A 23694-nucleotide genomic window follows, 5' to 3' on the forward strand; every position below is an offset into this window, starting at 1 on the left:
ATTATTGGATTGATTAATGCGCTTTGTGTACGGAAAGGAAGAGCATGATTTTATCTATGAAAGACCTCATGAAATGTGATGACAATGCTCCACAAGTGCGTTCAATGTTGACATCTTTAAAATATTTAAGGGATGATGTATCTATGTTGCACAAAAAGATACTTGTTTCTCCCTCCTGATGAACTAAATAAACAAACGGATTGGTTTGCATCAATATGTAAGCGCAGTGATGGATTTGTGGAAGATGTGGAACAATGGCTGAATGAAGTGGAGAATACCAGGCAAAGTGCTCAAACTACAGAATCAAGTTCTACTCAAATCTTGGCTCATCACTCTCTGTTCTACATTATACGAAGCCAATGGATAATCTTCTTATACCTCCATCTTCAGTTGAACCAGTTTCACCATCTCACAATATGCATGTTCAAAGTGAATATCAGAACCTTAATGCTGGCTATGATAAAGTACAGAATCAAATGCAACCAACAGACAGGGTGTCTAACGTGAGCAGGAAAATGTCGTCTAGTACGGATCTCAATCCAGTCGATATTCTATTGCATGTGCTCGTCTTAAGACAGAGGCCGAAATGGCAGCCTTGTTGGCACGTCAGAAAATGTTACAGCAAAAACATGCACTGCAGAAAGAAGAGGATGATCTGAGGAAGAAAAAGGAACAAATGGAGCTTGACACTGAAATTGCTGTATCAGTGGCCAAGATGAAAGTAGATAACAACTCGAGATCGAAATCAAGTATATCTACTATGCCTCCTGATACCAATGTTTTAAACAAGAAACAGAATGGAACTGAATCTTTTAATCCTAATGTGGAATATTTTTTTCCTTCAGGTTCATGTGTACTGTCACAACATCCACCTGCATCTTATTCAGAGACTCGTGCTACCCAAGAGGATTTAATGCATTTCCCAACTCAGTCAGTTCAACAACCGCAATATACTGTTCGATCTAATACAAGGCAGACACCTTCTGCATTACCCAGCACCAGTCATGATAATGGACATGTACATGGTCCTAGAGTGCAGGGTGCACATGGATCAAGTTCACATGATGGCTTGGAAGGAGGAAGTGTTTTTTTTTTTTTTTTTAATTGCTGCCCTATTAATTCAGCAACATAATGCGGCTTCGCTTCCACCAAGGGAGGTCTTATTCTTTGATGGTGATCCATTAGTTTACTATGATTTTATACGACATTTGAAGAGGTAGTGGAAAGGAAAGCAGTTGGTGACGCAGATTGTTTACATTTTCTGGAGCAGTTCACTAGAGGACAACCTAAGGAGCTTGTTAGGAGCTGTCAGCACATGATTCCTTCTCAAGGGTACATAAGGGCCAAAGCTTTGCTAAGGATAAGGTAAGGATAACCTCAACTTACATGGAGAAGGCACTCTTATGGAAAACAAAGTCTGAGGATGCTAAAGCTCTGCAGGATTATGGCTTGTTTCTCAGAAGTTGTTGTAATGTTATGCAGAATATTCATTACATGAATGAGTTGAATCTTGCCACCAATATGCGAGTCATTCTTGCGAAACTTCCTTATAAGTTGAGAAAAATGGAGGATAGTGGCATATGATTTACAGGAGACACAATCACCCAGCTTGTTTTTCTGACATTGTGAATTTCATAGAAAGACAAGTGAAAATAGTCACAGATCCAGTATTTGGAAACATTCAAGATGTTCTGCCTAGTGGGGGTAGAAACCTGAATGTAAACTTACCTCGTTCCAAATCTAGAAGCAGTTTTGCCACCACAGTCACTGCAACTGATGTGAAGGACTGTAGTGGGAAGACTGTAAACAGAATCTGTCTTTACTGTGAAGGGCAACACAAATTGGACTTCTGTAAAAGGCTCGCTGAAAAATCTCATGGAGAAAAGATGAATTTTCTGAAGAAGAATGGGATTTGTTTCGGGTGCTTATGTACAGGGCATGTCAGCCATGATTACAAGGAGAGAAGCATATGTAAGATATGTCACCTCAAGTCGTCTTCATATTTCTTCATCAGAGAAAAAGAGCATTCAGTACACTAGGAAAGAAGAATCAAAGCCAACACTGGGTAGTGCTTTGGTCTCGCTTCAATCCAGTGCTCTTACTGGGGCTGGTAAAGACAAGTGTGCATTGTCTGTTATTCCTGTATGTGTAAAATCTAAGAAGGGAAGTAAAGTGGTGATCACCTATGCATTCCTGGATTCTGGAAGTTCTGCAACTTTCTGCACAGAGAGTTTAATGTCAAAGCTCAATCTCTCTGCCAAGAAAATCAACATACTAATAAGAACCATGAATCAGGATAAATCCATCTTTTGTCATGTTCTTAAGGATTTGGAAGTGTCAGGATTGAATCAAGAGCTTTACTGTACTTTGCCAGAAGTATACACTCAGAAGATCATGCCTGTAAACAAAGCTAACATTGCCAAACAAAATGATCTTGCTTGTTGGCCTCATTTAAATCACATCTGTTTGCCGTCAATTGATGCTGGTGTAGAGCTGTTGATTGGAGCTAATGTGCCAGAGGCATTGGAGCCATGGCAGATTATTCGTAGTCAAAATAATATCCCATATGCTACAAAAAGCATGTTTGGGTGGACAGTTATTGGACCAATGAACCTACTTGAGAAGCATGCTGTTGAGGATTATCCTCATACGACTGTTAATAGGATCACAGTTATGAAGTTGGATGAGTTGTGGCAGCGACAGTTCAAGACAGACTTTCCTGAATGCATTCAAGAGGAACAACAAGGATTGTCAAAGGAAGATCATCGATTTATGGATTTTGTTTCTCGATCAGCAAGACTGATGAATGAACATTATTATATTGGTCTTCCACTCAAAAATGAAACTGTTGTCATGCCAAGAAATAGAGCGATAGTGGAACAACGTGCTCTGGATCTCCAAAGAAAGCTTTGAAGAAACGCCTTTTTTCATTCTGATTACGTTAATTTCATGGAGAATGTCATCTCTAACATAGAATCAATGTTTCATCAGGTCAAGGTGCATCCTAATGATTGCGATCTGTTGATTTCTTTGGTGTTCAGGAGGAAACATTGATGGTGATCTGGAAGAATACAGAATGGTTGTGTGTTTGTTTGGAGTGACATCGTCTCCGAGTTGCGCTAGCTAAGCATTGAGAAGGTGTGCAGAGGATCATAAGGATCTGTATGATGCCAAGACTGTAGACGTTGTCTTCAATAACTTTTATGTAGACGATTGTCTTGTATCTTTGCCTACAAATTCAGATGCTTTGCAGCTGTACAAAAGTCTCACCGAAATATGTGCCGAAGGTGGATGTCATTAGTTCTATTTATGATCCTCTTAAGAACCATGAACCTGTGATCTTGCATGGCAAAATTATACTTCAAGATCTGTGTCGAGAGAAAATTGGATGGGACAGCACTATTCCAACAGTGTACATTCAGCGATGGACAAGTTAGTTGGACGAACTTTATGAATTGGATAAATTTAAGGTTCGCAGGTGTTTTAAGCCCGACAATTTTGGAAAAGTTACATTTGCCCAATTACATCACTTTTCAGATGCCAGCGAGAGAGGTTATGGCACTGTATCGTATTTGTTGCTTCACAATGATCAGAGAATTGCCCATTCTACTCTGCTAATGAGTAAAGCAAGAGTGACACCTTTTGAGAGTAATCTCTATCCCTCGTCTGGAGCTCACTGCTGCTACGCTTGCAAGTCGTATGGACAAGTTGTGGAAAAGAGAGCTGAACATAAATCTTCAGGATTCTGTATTCTGGACAGACAGCACCTCTGTTCTTAAATACATCCAAAATGAGACTATTAGGTTCAAATGTTGGGTTAGGGTTAAACCTGGGCTTGGGTTAGGGTTAAACCTGGGCTTGGGTTAGGGTTAAACCTGGGCTTGAATGGAGTCCGGCCGTTCTCATACACATCTGGAGCTACTCATTAGTGACCCTGGAACAATATTTAGATTTGATTATGTTCATTGTAGAGAAAGCTGCCTCGCAGTTGTATGTAGAGCCAAACATGGTCAGGATGTATAGGGCTACTTTCCTCAGACCTGGGAAAGCTCTCAGGGACGCTGTCTTCAGATTTGAGAGGATACAGTATGTTTGTTCAAAACCTGTATGTTTTGTCTCATAATGGCGTTTCACATTGCCACTTTTAATGAGACAAACTGGTTTAGTGGGAAGTGGGAACAGAAATGAGTCTGTCCATTCTGGAGTAAATGTTTTCACTGTCCACTTTTCTTATTTTGGAGAGCGTCATTTGTTCTTTATTCTTTCTTTTTCTCTCTCACTCATCTGTTTCTCTCCCTTTCTCTCTCTCAGTCTCACTCGTCTGTTTCTCTCCCTTCAGGAATGCACAGATTTGATTGGCTGAGTGGTATCACGTGGGATGACTTAACTCGCATGCAATTGGTCTGTGCGTTTCCACTACCACTACCATAAAGATGGCAAAAGCTGCACCGGTTAAAATAGAAGCATCCCGTCAAGTTTTAAAGCATAACCTTTTGTTTTGGCTGTAGGTCCGGGTGCGTATTGGACAGCTTCTGGTTTACGTTATGGAGTAATCTTCACGTGTTTGACCATAAGAGCTGTTCATCTTGAAATATTATCTTCACTTGATACAGACTCTCTTATTCATGGATTAAGACGATTTATTGCACGTCGAGGACAAGTAGTCAAGATACGTTCAGACAATGGTACTAACTTTGTCGGTGCCCAACGTGAGTTGCAGGAAGCCAAAAACAACTGGAATCATAAATCAGTTTCAATCCTCCGTCTGGTTCACACTTTGGAGGAATTTGGGAACGGCTTATAAGGTCTGTAAGAGAGATTCTAAACGCTATCCTTGGAAGACAAAGTTTGGATGAGGAGGGTCTACACACACTAATTTGTGAAATTGAATCAATCCGTAACAATCGCCCTATATCTAGAGCATCAATGGATGTTAATGATTTGGAAGCCCTTACTCCTAACCATCTCCTTTTGCTGAAGACTCAGCCATCTTTACCACCTGGACTGTTTGAGAAGGATGATTTGTATTCACGTCGAAGGTGGCGACAGGTCCAGTACATGGCGGATCTATTTTGGAAAAGGTGGATCAGGGAGTATCTACTGGAACTACAAGAACACCAGAAGTGACTGGTGAAGAAACGCAATTTTCAAGTGGGTGATATTGTGCTTGTAGTGGATGATACTGCAAATGATATGATGATGATGATACGGCAAAATTATTCATGTCATACAAGATATAAAGGGATTGATACGTCAAGTAAAAATCAAGACCAAGAGACCTACCTCACTCACTCACTCATTTTCTACCGCTTTATCCGAACTACCTCGGGTCACGGGGATCCTGTGCCTATCTCAGGCGTCATCGGGCATAAAGGCAGGATACACCCTGGACGGAGTGCAAACCCATCGCAGGGCACACACACTCTCCAGACCTATTACTAAAATTTGCCTTCTCGAAACTGATAACTTTTAGTTGTTTAATGACTGTTTACCTAAACTGAGAGCTCTCAAATGACATTCTGAAGGCTTAGTTGGATTGGGTCGCATGTTCTTTTCAATTACAGTTATTGTTCATACATTGAAGAACTGGACATTTACACCCACACACGCACACATGCACATTTGTGTATACATTGTGTGTCTGTAAAATAAGATTTAATGATTTCATGTGTACAGATAAATCTTCATTGTGTAGTCTGCTGTGATTGTATTGTATTATGATTATTACCTTTTTTCTGGGTGTAATAATCAGGGGCTGGTGTGTAAGTGCCCGGTAAGGTTTTGATGACTTTTTATTTTGAAATTGCCACTTTTCGTTTGTTACTTCAATTGGTGTCCACAGTTGCATATAATCTGTGAGTGTGGATGCAGGTTGGAAGGGGGTGAGTAGCTGGGACGCTCACTTTCTGTTGACCGTTTCGTTTCTTTTGGACGTTTCTTTGGATATACGTTTCCTTTGAACGTTTCTTTTTGATTTACAGTTACTTCTTTTTCCATTTATTGGAGATCATCTTATCTTGCCATCATTCTGCTAAACATTATAATCTGACTTCTAAATAAACCACCTGTATGCAACTGAAACGCGTCATCTTTAACTCCCTCTACTCAGCCTCTTAGCGGCTACTGGTTGCTGCTACAGGGAGTGTGGTGTTTGTATGTGGGATTTAAGTGGCAATAGTTTTTGTGACTTATCTCATTGTATTTGACTATCTATAGATTTGTCAACATTTTATCTAAGATATGAAAATTATTAGCTTTAGATGTTTACAACCTTTAGTGAAAATTCAAGATGGCTTCAAAAATTTAAATCTTAAAATATTTATTTCAGTATTTCTTTTAAAAAGCAAAAAGTTTTTTTAATCAAACCCTGCATGAGTTTCACATGTAGATGAATATATAATGTTTAAAATGGTTAGAAATGTAAATGCAGTTGATGTATTTCTCAATTTAAAAATAAAAAAAATTCATATTTCTATCAGTGTAGTTATAAAATTTTCCCACAATTAACCATGTAGTCTCTAAGCTTTAAATGAATAATTACATATGCGATAGGAAAATGTGTATACACACACACATAATTACAAAAAAACAGTTATTGATAAATATATAAAATGAACGTATAAGTGGGTTCATGGAGAACATCTGATGTGACACAGAGCTTTGTACTGAGCCTCACAGTTCATGTCTTTCCAGCTGTAGCTCTGTGGAACGACGGCACCGCAGTGCTGAGAGAGTTGATGCTCAGGCTGTTTCCCTTCATCCCAGTTGGAGTACGGAAACACAGCTTTCCCATCAGGCCAAATCCAGAACCCGAAGAGCTGGCTCTGTCTAAGCCCCACCCACACAGGCTCAGAGACACGCCTCCTTCTGAGCTCATTCTCCAGATCAGTCTGGTCATGTTCAGACTCAATCTGCAACAATCCAGCTCTGTTCCCTTTATCACAGTAATCCAGCGCTTTCTCCCAGCTCAGAGCCTCTTCACTCACATGGATGTAATCTGATAGAGACACAAAACACCAAAAGGAGGAGGATTGTTTAGAGTGATATCAGAGACAGAGACTCACACCAGCTGTGTTCTAGTCATCATACAGAAGATTGCTGAGATGATTTTACTCTTCAGGAAGTCGACACTTACTGTTGTAGCACAAAGCAGATTGATGATTACTGCAAGGGACTGAGTACCATCTCTCTCCTCTCACTGCTGCACAGTTTTCTTGTGGTTGAGGTTGATTGCGCTCCCAGTTTCTGTAGGCAGAGATTCCTCCGTCACTCCACTGCCAGTTATCACACAGCAGGGTGTGGTGTAGCCTTCACAGTAGCACAGTAGCTTGATGTCCCACAATCTCCTGTCATATTTCTGTATGTTACAGGATCACCATTAGACCATTAAACCATTTGCCCATCACATAATTTTTTATTTTATATTACCTGCTTAAATAACACCTAACCATTCCAAAGAGCAAATGAATGCTGTATTAACCATAACTTTCTTAAGAATAATGTTCAACAGCTTCAGAAATAGTCTGTAGTTCTTCTTTGTCTGCTCCTGTAGACTGAGCAGTAAAACTAAACCTCTCATCACCAGCAGGTGGCAGTGTGAGTCCTCGGAGCTCAGTCGCTGGTACAAGTACAAAACAAATAATCATAATAATAATAATAATAGGGTAACTAGCATGGATTATCTGCGGTCGTTAACCAAGGACTGAAACAAACCAACGTAACAAGAAATATAATTTCCTAACATTCAGTACCATAAAACACATTCTCACTTGTGAAATGTAATCCCTTGCTGTCTGGCTTTTATATCTCGTTCAGCTGAACATCCAAACGCAGCACAGAAGTCCGGCACCTGTACCAAGATGGTGGCGGTTTTGGCATTTTTAGAAACCCCAAGGCTATACGAGATGTTGCCTTGGGGTCCTTTCACATTATGTTCCTCTCAAATTTGTGATTTGCTTCCACCTGCAAATTGCTTTGTGTATCATATTTAATAAACCGATACAATTTAAATGTTTAAATTAACATGTGTAGTCACACCATTGTAGCAGTGTTGCATGCAGTAGGGCTATAAGGTAAGTAGTGATTGTTCATTTAATGTTTACTCAAGGGGAATAATGTAAATAATAAACTTGCACCTACTAGCACTATGCATTATATTTTGAAAAAGTAGATTATCTTAATATCAAAACCCTAAATTGTCTCTGGACTCAAAGAGCCCTCTGGATAAATACATGTCTGACCCTTTGGAACGAACCAAAAAAAATAGAAAATTGCATTCATGACGATTTATGGTGATTTTATTTCTTTGCCAACATTGACGCTGATGCATTAAGAGGAGGGGGTCCCCTGTACCAAGATGGCGGCTCAATTGACGCATTCGTTCCAATGTACTGCCGTACCCAAGGCGACATCTAGTGTATATATCTACAGTGTGGCTCGAAAGTTTGGGCACCCCAGGTAAAAATTTGTATTAATGTGCAAAAAAAAATTCCCATTCTTCCTTACAAAAGTCTTCCAGTTGTTTGAGATTTCTGGGCTGTCTGTCATGCACTGCTCTTTTAAGGTATATCCTTAAAAAAAAGAAAAAAAGATTTTCAATTATGTTGAGGTCAGGAGATTGTGAAGGCCATTGCAAAACCTTTAGTTTATGCCTCTTGATGTAATCCACCGTGGATTTTGAGGTGTGTTTAGGATCATTATCCATTTGTAGAAGCCATCCTATCTTTAACTTTGGCTTCTTCACAGATGGCATCAAGTTAGCGTCCAAAATTTGCTAAAATTTGATTGAATACATTTTTCCTTCTACTCGTGAAATGTTCCCTGTGCCACTGGCTGCAATACAACCCCAAAGCATGATTTATCCACCCCCATGCTTAACAGTTGGACAGAGGTTCTTTTCATTAAGTTCTGTGCCCTTTCTTCTCCAAATGTGACCTTTGCTCATTCCGGCCAACAAGTTCCATTTTAAACTCATCGGTCCACAGAAATTGTTTCCAAAATTTGTAAAAGTATCTCTTTATAGTGGAATGGTGTACCACAACTCCAGTGTCTGCCAGATCTTTCTGGAGGGATCGTGCAGTCAAATGTGGGTTTTGACTTGCTTTTCTCACAATCCTGCGAGCTGTCCTGTCTGATATTTTTCTTGGTCTTCCAGATCTTGCTTTAACTTCCAATGTTCCTGATGACTGCCATTTCTTAATTACATTCCGAACAGAGGACATTGGCATCTGAAAATGCTTTGCTATCTTCTTATAGCCTTCTCCTGCTTTGTGAGCGTCAACTATTTTTAGTTTCAGTTTTTTAGACAACTGCTTATAAGAACCCATGGTGCTGTTTGTTGGGGAAAAGTCAGATGAGTGGGCTTTTAAAACCTTTGAGATTGACAATCCATGACACTGTCAGGTCTCAGCTTTTCAAAGGGGGTGGTGCATGCTATAAACTTTGCAGGGTTCCCAAACTTTTGCAGACACCATTTTTTTGTTTTTTCTTATTTTGAAAGTGTAAATAATGGAAATAAATCTAACTTTTTTTGACAAATTATAGGAACGTTTAATCTGTAATTTGATGCCTTTTGGAGATTTTCCCATCTTTTCTTGGCTTCTTTATGCACATTAATACAAATTTTTACCTGGGGTGCCCAAACTTTCAAGCCCCACTGTATGGGCATCACAAAAATAATGTGTTTCTTTTATTATGTTTTGTTTGCTGATGTATAAGGTTGTGCTCACAGCTGCTACAGCCTGAGTAGGGGCGGAGTTAAGCAGCATTGAGGGTGTGGCTATAAATTGACATGAGTCTCATAAACAACAGCACTTTCCTCAGCCTCAAACAGAGAAAAACATTTCCAGGTGAATGTATAAAATCATACACAATTCTGTCAACAATGAGATACTTAAATACTTTTAAAATACTTTCTCAGTAATCTGTGGTGTTTAATTTGAATGGTTCACTTTTTTGTCCAGTCTCCTCTGTGCTGAGCTACCAAACTCAGTCACGTAGTAAACAGTTCGATATATAGGATAAATATCATCCTGACCACATCATCATAGCCACTGACTTTATTATTTCTATCCATCATAAAGCAGCAATAACTGTGAAGAGTTTATTTATTAAAACAGATGTCAGGGTCTTTCATTCTGTAATCAGATAGTCTCACACATACTGTTTAAAATGATGAGACTTTCACTCTGAATATTTTCACAGTTCAAAATGTACAACAATCATTACATCTGAAATATTTTAACAACGCTTATTAATTATAATAAAACAATTACCTGAGAACAGAAGAAATAGGACTGACATGGTTACCATGGTGACAGCAGTGCTGAGGTGATGCCCTGTGTGTTAAAAAAAATCCAAAATCAGATGATGATAATAATAATAATAATAATAACAATAATAATAATAATAATAATAATAATGATAAAATGCCCTGTACACAGAAGAAGGGTTTTTTGTCAGAGAGCAGCTCGCTGTGTGTTTGTGTGAAGTGTAAATGATAAAAGCCGTGTGTGAATCAGTGAGAAAGAGATCAGGTGAACAGATCCAGGTAAAGTGCTGCAGTCTTACCTGATGAGCTGCTCGCTGCTGAATGGAGGCTTAACGGTCAATTCGAACCCCTTTAACATCCACATGATCACGTGTTCAAGGTCAACAGGAGCTGATGAGCTGATATGTGCATCATTTACAGAAAAAAGGAAGAAAGGTTTAACCTTCTTCAGGTAAAAGATGAAGTGCCCCTGCGTCATGGCGTTATGGTCGCTGCAGACTGGATTAATTATTAAACATAAATATCATCATAAACAACACTGTCCCTTGTCCTGATAAATTCCACAGAAGTGATGAAGAAATAAAACAGGACAGAGAGTTTTATTAACTGTCCTGTCTGCATTTTAACATTTGCATGTGGTTTGTGCTGCAACTTCTGTTTTATCAGAGGCTAGAAAAGTAAGGAATAATTTTTATTTATAATCTCCAGATGAGTCCAACCTGAATGTGTGCGAGCTGTAATAATGTCATCACACAGGTTAAGGCTCGGTTCTTATACAGGTCTAAAGTAAGAAAGAAAAAATAAACCCCACTGTCCCTTGTCCTGATACAACACTGCAGAAATTCCACAGTGGTTCCTGAAAATTTCCTATCATTTAACATTATTAATTCGGTGCATTAAAAAATCAGTAAGCGATGTAATCAGTGGTCTAAACTATTATTAATACAGATATGGATATTGGGAGAATCGGTCAAGTTCTGTTTTTTTTTTTTTTGTTTTAGTCAGTTCTGTCGAAATCTTGCCCACATACAGTATGGCATCTGGATGAGATTAAAGTTGCACATCGTGTGAAAACTGCACAAGATTTTTACATTCACATGAGCACGACTGAGACGTCAGATGAAACCTGTGGCACAAAGAAAGACTATGTTCAATAATATGAACATGAGCCTTAACATGAAGAGAAATAGTAACAATATAGCAGTCATGTGTGATGTTGCTTGATGTCTGATTTCCATGATGTAAATCCCTCTGTGTTTATGATATTCTCTCTCCATCAGTTCATCTGCTTTCATCCAGAAACATTTGCATGTGGTTTGTTCTGCAGCTTCAGTTTTCTCTATAACTTCATTTCCTGTATGTTAGATCTCTGCTGAAGAAATAATCAACATTTATATGTTTTGTAACAGACTTTATGCGTTTCTTGGATTATTGGAGGTATTATCGAGCAGAACAAAGGGTCATACTGTATCTTCTTAATACAGTACAGGATTCAGTGGGAATAACTCAGTGGTTGAATAATTCAGAACTTTTATTAGTTATGTTTGAGGAGATAGACGTGTAATGTCTAGACCCAGATTAAAGTCCAGCTCCACTTGCTTTCAGACAAAATCTGTACACAATTTACTGAACAGAACCGAATTGAATGTAGTTGTGTTTTTAGTATTCTCCTGTCCATTGGTTCATCTACAGAACCATTCTGTTTCTCTGTTTCATACCAGATGAGTGATCAAGCCAACATCCTTGTAGACTTCAGGTGCACAGTTTGCCTAGAAAGCATTTTGATTTAATGTCCCACTAACTGAGTTAACATCAGTTCACTCGATCAGTGTGGCTCTTCCTGCTTCCTGAGCATCACCTCCACACCATTTAATCAGGTGTGTGGAGAAAAAGGCTGTCATATTTTTGAACCATCAGCAAAAACTCCTCTTGACATTATCTTTATCCTCTTGGAAAGGGAATCCTTTATGAAGAAAGCACTGCACTTTGCTCAGGAACGCATTCACTGCAACGAGCTGCACGTTTCACAGCCACGACTACAGACATGACGTGTCTGAGGAACCATCAGCTCTCCTACTGTCCACAACTCCACTATGTTTACGTGTGTGTAAACATAGTGTGTGACAGTATTTACAAACATACGTGTGTGACAGTATTTACATCACATACTACATGTACAGTCACACTGGGAGTTTGTTGAAGATCTCAGTGCTTCTGCTGGTTAGGAGTTAGGAGTTACACACATTCTATCAAACATTATGCTCCAAACCAATCCAAATCTCACTCACATTTACTTTTTCAGTTCTGTTTTCTCTCAGTTTTTTTACTTTAAAAAGATTCACCTTTATTTATCCCTCTAGCATGTGTGTGCACCATTGTTAGTTAGAACAATACTGTTGTGTGCTCGAGCTTTATGTGACTCATTATCAAAGCAGATCTTTCTCCTGTATCAACCTCCACATATTTGTTTATCAGTTCTCATCCATCTTTATCATGTGACATCACCACAGTGACGGACATTAAAGGGGTTCGATGTGAACATTAAGCCTCCATTCAGCAGCGAGCAGCTCATCAGGTAAGAATGCAGCGCTTTACCTGGATCTGTTCACCTGATCTCTTTCTCATATCACTGATTCATTATCTGCACATTCACACTTTTTACTTCTGGGATACTTGTGAGTAAATGATGCTGTGTGTACATTCTTGACACATTTTATGACAATTATAGATAAACTGCTTGCCAGGGTTATAACACCCCAACAGTATGTCTTGAATAAATGTAATTACAGGTGCTGTTTATCTCCTACCATGTCATACTGAGCACAAGGGTCTTCGTTGTAGTAGTAGTAGTAGTAGTAGTAGCAGTAGTAGTAGCAGTAGTAGTAATAGTACAGTAATAGTAGTAGTAGTAGTAGTAGTATTGTTATTATTATTAATGCAGTTTTGTTCCTTAATCACACAGGCACCAATAACACACCTCCTCATTGGCATCACCATGGTAACTGTGCCAGTTCTCCTTCTTTTTGTATAAGTAAATAAATTATATTTAGATTTAAATGATTAAGTAATGTTTAGTTTAAGTTGAAAGTCTCTGTGTTAAAGAGGAGATTCTTAGGATATATCATCAGTCCAGAAATGGATTTATGGACAAAGACCAAAACTCTTGTTTGAACTCCTCAACAAGTAAACATTCTTAATAGTTCATAAGACTTTTTTAGCTTTAGATAAGCTTTTTTAAAGATAGCTTTTTTAAAGTCCCTGATCGTTCGAGCCTCAGAAACATGACACTGAGGTTTGGAGAGGAGCCCAAGTGCCACTCTGCAGCCTTCTTTTCCATAAACCTTTACTTTAGCAACAGATAGCTACTTGCTATGAAATAGGCCTTGCAGAAATGCTGCCACTATTTGGGGGGACCCTCATCCATCCAAAATTTTTACAGATCACAAGAACTAGCGTTGTAGTCTAGTGGATAAGATGTAGAACATCGAAAGGTCATGAGCTTGAATCCCAGGTCCACCAAATTGCCTTGTGCTGAGCCCCTGAGCAAAGCCCTTAACCCTTGATTTAAAATGTAATAAAAATGTAAGTCACTCTGGATAAGGGTGTCTGTCTTGATTTTCTTCCACAGCTTCTATATCTCCAGTCCACAGTCACCTCACTTCATTTCATTTCGTCGCATGAATCAGACTGAGGCTCGACAAGCTTGCAGAGATAATTACACCGACCTCGTCACTGTGTACTCTGATGAAGACAACACTGAACTTGCTAAGCTGGTGATAAAGGCTGGTGTGGGTTCTGGCTGGATCGGACTCTCTCGCAATAATTTAAGTGAGAAATGGTCTAATGGTGATCCTGTAACATACAGAAATCTGACAAGGGATTGTGGGACATCGAGCTGCTGTGCTACTATGAAGGCCGATGGTTCATGGGAAAGTCTTCAGTGCACAGTGACAAGACATTTCATGTGCTATGAACAAGGTAACTTTTGGCCTATTATACATTTATGATGTAGATCTGTACTTATTGTAATATTTCTGTCTGACAGGCTGTGTATTCTTTTATGTCTTTAGATGCTACCTCACCGACTCGTAATTATCATCTTATCCTTGAGAATAAGACCTGGTATGAAGCTCAGCGTTACTGTAGACAGAGATACACTGACCTGGTCAGCATCAGAGATCAGCAGCACAATGAAGAGGTGATGATTAAAGGGTTAAACAGCACCACACCCTTCTGGATCGGCCTGCTGTGTGATGACTGGCAGTGGATTGATGGAAGAATCTCTGCCTATAGAAACTGGCATTGGCAGAGCTGTGAACCTTATCCATCACCATACAACTGTGTAGTACTGAGTGGATTGAGATGGTACTCATGGCTATGCAATAATTCATATCCTGCTTTGTGCTACTACAGTAAGTGTCGACTTCCTGAACAGTAAAATCATCTCAGCAATCTTCTGTATGATGACTAGAGCTGGGAGAAAGCGCTGGATTACTGTGATAAAGGGAACAGAGCTGGAATTCTGATCATCGATTCTCAAGATGAACAGGAACAGTTAGAGTCTGAGGTCATGAGGAGACGTGTCCCTCCAGGGTCTCTGTGGGTGGGGCTTGGACCAAACCGTCTCTCTGAGCTGAAGGTGTCCTCTGGTCCGCTGACCTGCGAGGACATACAGAGACAGAGCGAAGCTGACACACACACTGCAGACGCAGCACCAGATTATGTGATGGACTCCACTGAACTTCGAGTCGTGTGTAAACTGAAGTAAAGTTGTTTCATACATTAATGAAAGTTATTGTGAAATGTTTACTGTTTTAATATTTTTAATCTTATATTACCAACATAAAAACCTTGAATAAACACTACTGTTCTTTAATTAATAATATTTTTTTATTATTTTAAAATAATAACTAAACAATTACTTTGTATTTGGTTAAATTGCGGTCAGCGATCCTTACCAAACACAACAACTCCCCTATTATTTTTATTTATTTATTTTTGTTTTTTTATGGTTAGATGACGCTTGCCTGTCTTTAAAACTTGAGAGCCCTGATAATTACATATGCAAATAATTGTTTTTTTTAAAAAAAAGATTGGTAAATATATAAAATGTATGTATAGTGGGTTCATGGAGAACATCTGATGTGACACAGAGCTTTGTACTGAGCCTCACTGTTGTCTTGTGGTAGAGGTTGATTGCTCTCCCAGTTTCTATAGGCAGAGATTCCTCCATCAACCCACTGCCAGTCATCACACAGCAGGCCGATCCAGAAGGGTGTGCTGCTGTTTAACCCTTTAATCATCACCTCTTCATTGTGCTGCTGATCTCTGATGCTGACCAGGTCAGTGTATCTCTGTCTACAGTAATGCTGAGCTTCATACCAGGTCTTATTCTCAAGGATTAGATGATAATTACGAGTCTGTGAGGAAGCATCTGTGGAAAGTGCAAAAATAAAAATGTCATCTTATTTATCTATATTACATTTATATTTCATAGTTATGCTGTAATGAAGTCACCTTGAGTTACCTTGTTCACAGCATATGAAATGTTTAGTCTCTGTGCACTGCAGACTTTCCCATGAACCATCAGCCTTCATAACAGCACAGTAGCTTTGAAATTAGATTTAAAGTAGATTTTGAATATTTACTTACAAATAAAATAACATGTAAACGTGAATGTGTTTCTCTCTTTCTCACAGCCCAACACACACACACACACACACACACACACACACACACACACACACACACACACACACACAGAGAGAGAGAGAGAGAGAGAGAGAGAGAGAGAGAGAGAGAGAGAGAGAGAGAGAGAGAGAGAGAGAGAGAGAGAGAGATTTTGCAGCTTTATCCTGGCTACTGATTGGAGCTCGATACACTGCAGGAAAAACTGCAGCTTTCGTACTGATTAAACAATAAATAAACACATTTCATTGTATTTTGTTTAACAAATAACTAAAATCATACACAGAGACACACAGACTTGCAATTCTGTTGACAATGAGATACTTAAATACTTTTAAAATACTTTCTCAGTAATCTGTAGTGTTTAATTTGAATGGTTCACTTTTTTGTCCAATCTCCTCTGTGCTGAGCTACCAAACTCAGTCACGTAGTAAACAGTTCGATATATAGGATAAATATCATCCTGACCACATCATCACAGCCACTGACTTTATTATTTCTATCCATCATAAAGCAGCAATAACTGTGAAGAGTTTATTTATTAAAACAGATGTCAGGGTCTTTCATTCTGTAATCACATAGTCTCACACATACTGTTTAAAATGATGAAACTTTCACTCTGAATATTTTCACAGTTCAAAATATACAACAATTATTAAATCTCAAATATTTTAACAACGCTTATTAATTATAATAAAACAATTACCTGAGAGCAGGAAAGCCAGGACTGCCAGAGTTACCATGGTGACAGCAGTGCTGAGGTGATGCCCTGTGTGTTAAAAATCCAACATAATAATAATAATAATAATAATAATAATAATAATAATAATAATAATAATAATAAATAATTCCCTGTACACACAAGAAGGGCTTTTTGTCAGAGAGCAGCTCACTGTGTCTTTGTGTGTGAAGTGTAAATGATAAAAGCCGTGTGTGTGTGAATCAGTGAGAAAGAGATCAGGTGAACAGATCCAGGTAAAATGCTGCAGTTTTACCTGATGAGCTGCTCGCTGCTGAATGGAAGCTTAACGTTTAACTCAACCGTCTTTAACGTCCGTCACTTTGGTGATGTCGTGATGAATTTAGATGATGACTGATAAACAAATATGTGAGGGTTAAAACATATGTGTGAATCAAACTATAAACAGTGTACATTTACACTTCTTTATGTAAAATCTCTATTTTTAGCAGTACTGGCTAAATGATCTGTTATCATACAGACAAAGCACTCAGTTCAATCTATAACACTGACCATAACATAATAATAGCTGTATTGAGAAGCTAATCAGTAGTCAACATTAGAGTTATCGCTAACATTAGCCAGTCTCAGTGTCTTGTGCTAGTGTGTAGGAGTCCAGCACTCAGACAGATAGTGGAATTGTTGACAGTAGGAGAGCTGATGCTTCCTCAGACACGTCATGTCTGTAGCCATGGCTGTGAAACGTGCAGTTCGTTGCAGTGAATGCAGGGCTGTCAAGTGTCATGCAATGAGAGTGACAGTCACTCCTTTCAGTCTTTTGTCACACTCTCCTGCCACACATCGTATTTCGTTTGGAGATGTCACGCTTGCCTGTCTTCAACACTTGAGAGCCCTGGAATGTGTTCCTGAGCAAAGTGCAGTGCTTTCTTCACAAAGGATTCTTGTTGCAAGAGGATTAAGATAATGTCAAGAGGAGTTTTTGCTGATGGTTCAAAAATATGACAGCATTTTTCTTCACACACCTGATTAAATGGTGTGGAGGTGATGCTCAGGAAGCAGGAAGAGCCACACTGATCGAGTGAACTGCTGTTAACTCAGTTAGCAGGACATTAAATCAAAATGCACTTAAATAATAATTTACTACATTAAAGAGTAACAATCTTGAGCATTAAACGGCCAAAGTGCTGATGAGTGTGTTATCACTCTCTCGCCTTTACTTTCACACCTTTTTCTAACACGTAAGCCATGCCTTCTTTTATAGATGAGACAACATCGGTCTGGCTGCCTGTGGGTTCTTTTTTATTTTTGCTTGTTTTTTTGGGTGGAAGAGGAAATGTTTGCAAACCAAATGCAAAAGTGCGTGTTGTGACATCCTCACAATGTGGCCCACACACACCTTGTGATTTCAGCCCCTATACTTTTATAATTAGCGCTGTGCGCACTGCACTATGGGGTTTGAAATTTGACAAGGTGTGTAAATAAGCATCTCCTTTGATTTGATTTATTCTGTCAATCCTATGTGTTTATCACTTACATCCAGTCCCCTTGGTCACATGGTTACAGATGTACGTGTGCTGATAGTCGTGCTGATAGATGACATGCAGTCGAGCTCCATTCACGTCCACTTTAGTTTCAGACCAGTTTAACAAAGCGCATCTTAGGGCTCTTATTAAAGTCATTTTAAATCACAGCAGTCAGAGTCAGTCACAGAGTCAGTCACGGCATAGAGCCGTGATATCAGCACGTGTTTGTGGAGTTTCCAGGATTTACACCAGAAAGGAGAATGTGAACACAGTCAGTGACTTACAGTAGCTTTGTGGCAGACGATGCAGAGGAAGGTGTATGGAGATGAGGCGCAGGAGTGTTGAGCATCTCAATGGTTTAAGATGAAATGTATTAGTGCAGTGTGGATCATCACAGGTTTAGATGTCAGTTCAAATACAATCACAATCCCATCACATCCTTTCACAGCTTTAACTTTCCACAGTAATGATAATTGTAGAGTATCGTGATTTATATCGTATAGGCCAGTAGGAAAGTGCAAGTTTAAAAAAAGGTTGCTTTTAAAGTTTTAGACTTTTACACAGACACAAGCTACATTTTCATAGCAGAACCCTGATATTATGCTTTTTTTCCCCTCTTACAGTAGATTTTAAGTAGCTTTGTGTATCCAGGAGTCAGTTCTTTGCTCTGCAAACTCACATTTGAATACACACACACACACACACACACACACACACACACACACACACACACACACACACACACAGACACATATATATATACATTGAGGAAAATAAGTATTTGAACACCCTGCTATTTTACAAGTTCTCCCACTTGGAAATCATGGAGGGGTCTGAAATTGTCATCGTAGGTGCATGTCCACTGTGAGAGACATAATCTAAAAAAATAAAATCCAGAAATCACAATATATGATATGAACTATTTATTTATATGATACAGCTGTGAATACGTATTTGAACACCTGTCTATCAGCTAGAATTCTGACCCTCAAAGACCTGTTAGTCTGCCTTTAAAATGTCCACCTCCACTCCATTTATTATCCTAAATTAGATGCACCTGTTTGAGGTCGTTAGCCCTATAAAGACACCTGTCCACTCCATACAATCAGTAAGAATCCAACTACTAACATGGCCAAGACTAAAGAGCTGTCCAAAGACACTAGAGACAAAATTGTACACCTCCAAAAGGCTGGAAAGGGCTACGGGGAAATTGCCAAGCAGCTTGGTGAAAAAAGGTCCACTGTTGGAGCAATCATTAGAAAATGGAAGAAGCTAAACATGACTGTCAATCCCCCTCATATATTTAATAAGCCGCAGCACCCAAAATGTATATATATATCAGCATATATATATATATATATATATATATATATATATATATATATATATATATATATATACACAGTGGTGTAGTCTAATTTTTTGTAGTGAGTATACTGTGATTTTTTTCCCCCTCCCAGCCTCATACGCACCCATCCTAGAGCGACACCCCATATGCACCACCACACTCACTAATGCGTAAATTATGCATCTACATGTAATTGAGAGCATTATTAAAGACTGCTTATGTGTTATCAACATTCCAATTTATTGTAAGCAACAAAAGACAGAGCTGATAAAAACCTGTGCTCCATGTCCCATATTCATATAACATTTAAGGCTAAATGTAATCAGACAGTTGGCAGCACCCATTGACTTTCACAGTAGGAAAAAATATAGACTATGAAAGTCAGTGGGTGCTGCCAACTGTCTGATTACCAACATTTTTCAAAATATCATCTTTTGTGTTAAACAGAAGAAAGAAACATACAGTTTTGGAACAAATTGAGTGTGAGGAAATAACACAATTATCATTTTTGGGTGAACTGTACCTTTAAGAGCTACATTTAGCCTTAAATGTTATATGAATATGGGACCTGGAGCACAGGTTTTATCAGCTGTCAATTTTCAATTACATTTAAGAGTGAACAATAAACATTTGTTCAGTTCTATCACCAAAACTCTTTCATTGCAGAATATTATGAACTGAATGAACTGGTAGTTTACAAAGCTTTCCAAATACATTTGTATTCGGGCTGTGGGTGAAATGTCACCCGAAGCTGCTGTAGCTTTAGGCGCAGGCTTCCGAAAACACTCAGAGTGTAGTTTGTGTCTGCTTTTGTTTCAGATCTTCTTTTACATTAGTTAGTTAATTTCAAATTTTCGCCACAAAACACTGCCAAGCAACTCATTTTCCTCCTTGGTAGGTGACGTCAGATCAGGTCACAGGCCACAGAAGCCCCAATGGTCCAAAAACGTTAGTGATTCGCAATCGCAACCAAAGTCTGTGTTCGCGGGGTGAATTTATGACTGAAAGTTCTGTCACAAAACGATATTGTTACGTATCCTCATGCTTTTTAAGTGGGTATACGGAAATCCTTGGCATTTCCTAGTGGGTATACGGCGTATACCTGCGTGTCACGTAGACTACACCACTGTGTATATATATATATATATATATATATATATATATATATATATATATATATATATATATATATATATATATATATACACACACGTATATATGCATATATACGTGTATATGTATATATATATATATATATATGTGTTTTAGTATTTTTGTTTTAATGTTTATTTGCTGTGTGTGTATAAAAGTACACACACACACACACACACACAAACACACACACAGCAGTGTGTCTCTGGACATTCCCTGATAATTGACGTTGAATTTTTACATCTTTTAAATCTTTTAATGTCTGTTGTGTTCTCATTACATTGCTAATTAATAGATGTACACTAGATGGAGCTAGTGTGTGATAGCTAGAAGGGTAGCAGGAGAAAAGAAGTGAAGTTGCACATGTAAAGAAACCTGTTTGGTACTCGGTGTATGGCCTTATTATCTCACGCGAATACACAACAAATTGGCGACGAGGATGGTGGTTCATCTTCCTCCTACATACTTACAGTGTCCGGGTGAGCCTGCAGTTCCGTTTGGGATATGGACGCAAATATTTGAGAACTACTTGTTGGCGATTCATGCCGAGGGAGATGACTGGCCTGATACTCGCAAGCGTGCTATACTACTTCACTGCCTGGGCACAGAAGCACAGAGAATTTTCTACACTCTTCCTAATACGGGTACGACCTATGATTATGCTCTTACTGCTCTCAGAACGCATTTTGTACCAAAAGTAAATGCCATTGCTGAGCGACATAAATTTCGTCAAAGGGAGCAAAGACATGACGAAAATATACTCCAGTATGTTGCTGCGCTTCGTGATATGGTGTCATTATGTGCATTTGGTGACAAAGAGGATGAAATGCTAAGAGATCAAATCGTAGAGAAAGTACACAGCAGTCGAATTCGTGAACGCTTACTACTGGAGGCGGATTTGACGTTAGACAGAGCAGTACAAGTGGCTGTTCAAGTGGAAAATGCCATGGCTAATGCAAGTGAATTTACAAAACCTGCCAACTTACCAATTCAACGGCTATATGTTAGAAAAAAAGAAACCACCATGCGTGGGACCTCACAAGGTAAAACTCAGAGCCATTCTGCACGCAAATGTTATCACTGTGATTCCAGTTGCCATTTAGCAAATTCCAAGCAGTGCCCTGCTTTAAATAAGACGTGTAAATCATGTGGTAAAATGGGACATTTTGCAAAAGTGTGCCGCTCTGGACGGAGACAGGACGTTAGAGAAATCGAAGTTCCTGAACTGACTGTTTTGTACATGACTAACACGTTGGCTGCAAACAAAATTGTATGTGACATTGAAATGGGTACATATGCTGGTACTACAATGCAAGAACTAATTGTTGATACTGGATCATCCGTGTCTTTGCTTCCAGAGCATATATATAAGCAATACTTTTCTGAACAACCTTTGGAACAATCAGATGTGCGTCTTGTCACATATTCAAAGGATGACCTTCCAGTGCTGGGATGTATTAAGACGTCTGCGCGACATGGTGCACATTCAGTACCTGCCACATTCTATATTGTGAAAAGTGGAAATGCACTTATGGGTATGGACTTAATATATTCCTTAAATCTGTGCATAACGGGAAATAAAGTACTCACCTCCAAACAGCGACTGCAACAAGTGTCTCATACTGCTATGCCATCCAGTGGCTGTGCAAGGAACTTTGTACACAAAGTAAAAATGCATGAAAATTTTATTCCTGTGCAACAGAAGCTACGCAGACTACCTTTTGCTGTACGTGATGCTGTGTCTACAGAGCTGAACCGCCTACTAGCAGCCAATATTATTGAAAGAGTGGATGCTTCGCCTTGGGTTTCACCCATCGTAGTTACTCAAAAGAAATCCGGTGACATCAGAATGTGTGTGGATCTCAGGGAGCCCAACAAAGCAATCGTTGTGGACAGCTACCCCATTCCACACATTGAAGAACTCTTTTCACAGTTGAGAGGTGCTGTTATGTTTTCTACAATCGATCTGGCAAATGCTTACCATCAGGTACCACTACATGAGGACAGTAGGGACCTCACTGCCTTTATAACACATGATGGTTTGTTTCGTTTCAAAAGAGTTTGCTACGGATTTGCTACGGATTAAACTCTTTCAAAAGAGTTTGCTACGGATTAGCATCGGCTCCAGAGGCGTTTCAAAAATTGATGTCTACTATTCTCAGGGGTGTTACAGGTGTTCAGTGTTATCTGGACGACATAATTGTGTTTGGTGACTCTGTTACTAGCCATGATGCTCATCTAAAAATAGTGCTGCACAAACTACAGAAGCAGGTCTGCATTTAAATGAGAAGAAATGTACATTTCGCCAGGAGAAGCTCACATTTCTGGGACATACTATCTCCAAAGAAGGATTGATGCCAGATCACAGTCACTTGGAAGCAATACGTAATGCTCCACTACCTTCGGATGCGTCCACAGTCAGATCATTTCTGGGTCTCACCGCTTGGTATGCTAAATTCATTCCAAACTACGCAGCAGTTGTTGAGCCTATGAGAGACGCTCTTAGAGGAAATTCTAATTTTGCATGGAATAATAAAGCACACAAAAGTTTCCAGGAAGTGAAAGAACTGATTGCACAGAGCCCTGCATTGGCTTTATTTGATCCTGCTTTGCCCACAATTGTTACAACAGATGACATTGATTCTAACTTCTGAACCTGAAACCGTTGCTGCTATCACTACACTTCTGTCAGCTGTTCCTGTGGCTGTGTTCGCAGCTGAAAGTGCCGCATGTCCTGAGCTTGCCAAACTTCGTCATTATATCGAGCATGGTTGGCCCACTACATCCAAAGCCCTGCAACCTGACGTGTTCAGTTACTTTCCAATACGAGATGAACTGTCTATTTTGGACTCGTATGTGCTAAGAGGACCACACAGACTGATTGTGCCACATAATCTACGTTCACGTTTGGTCACCCTTGCTCATGATGGCCATAAAGGTATTGTGAGAACCAAGCAACGGCTTAGGGAGTTATACTGGTGGCCTAAGATGGATTCGCAGGTACAGTCCACAA

General features: G+C 39.2%; 1 protein-coding gene across 1 annotated transcript; it reads right to left on the bottom strand.

Annotated features, from left to right (window-relative positions):
• Positions 1-6629: 6629 nt before the first annotated feature.
• LOC125139909 (C-type mannose receptor 2-like) lies at positions 6630-16701 on the bottom strand. Its single transcript, XM_047806040.1, has 6 exons — positions 16665-16701; positions 15406-15734; positions 14824-14929; positions 10570-10768; positions 7136-7308; positions 6630-6997 (listed from the first exon to the last, which is right to left on the bottom strand). Exons 1-6 carry the CDS (start codon positions 16699-16701, stop codon positions 6630-6632), a joined length of 1212 nt encoding a protein of 403 aa, XP_047661996.1.
• Between the last annotated feature and the right edge of the window lie 6993 nt (positions 16702-23694).

This window comes from Tachysurus fulvidraco, chromosome 22 (assembly GCF_022655615.1).
Source record: "Tachysurus fulvidraco isolate hzauxx_2018 chromosome 22, HZAU_PFXX_2.0, whole genome shotgun sequence".
NCBI lineage: Eukaryota > Metazoa > Chordata > Actinopteri > Siluriformes > Bagridae > Tachysurus > Tachysurus fulvidraco.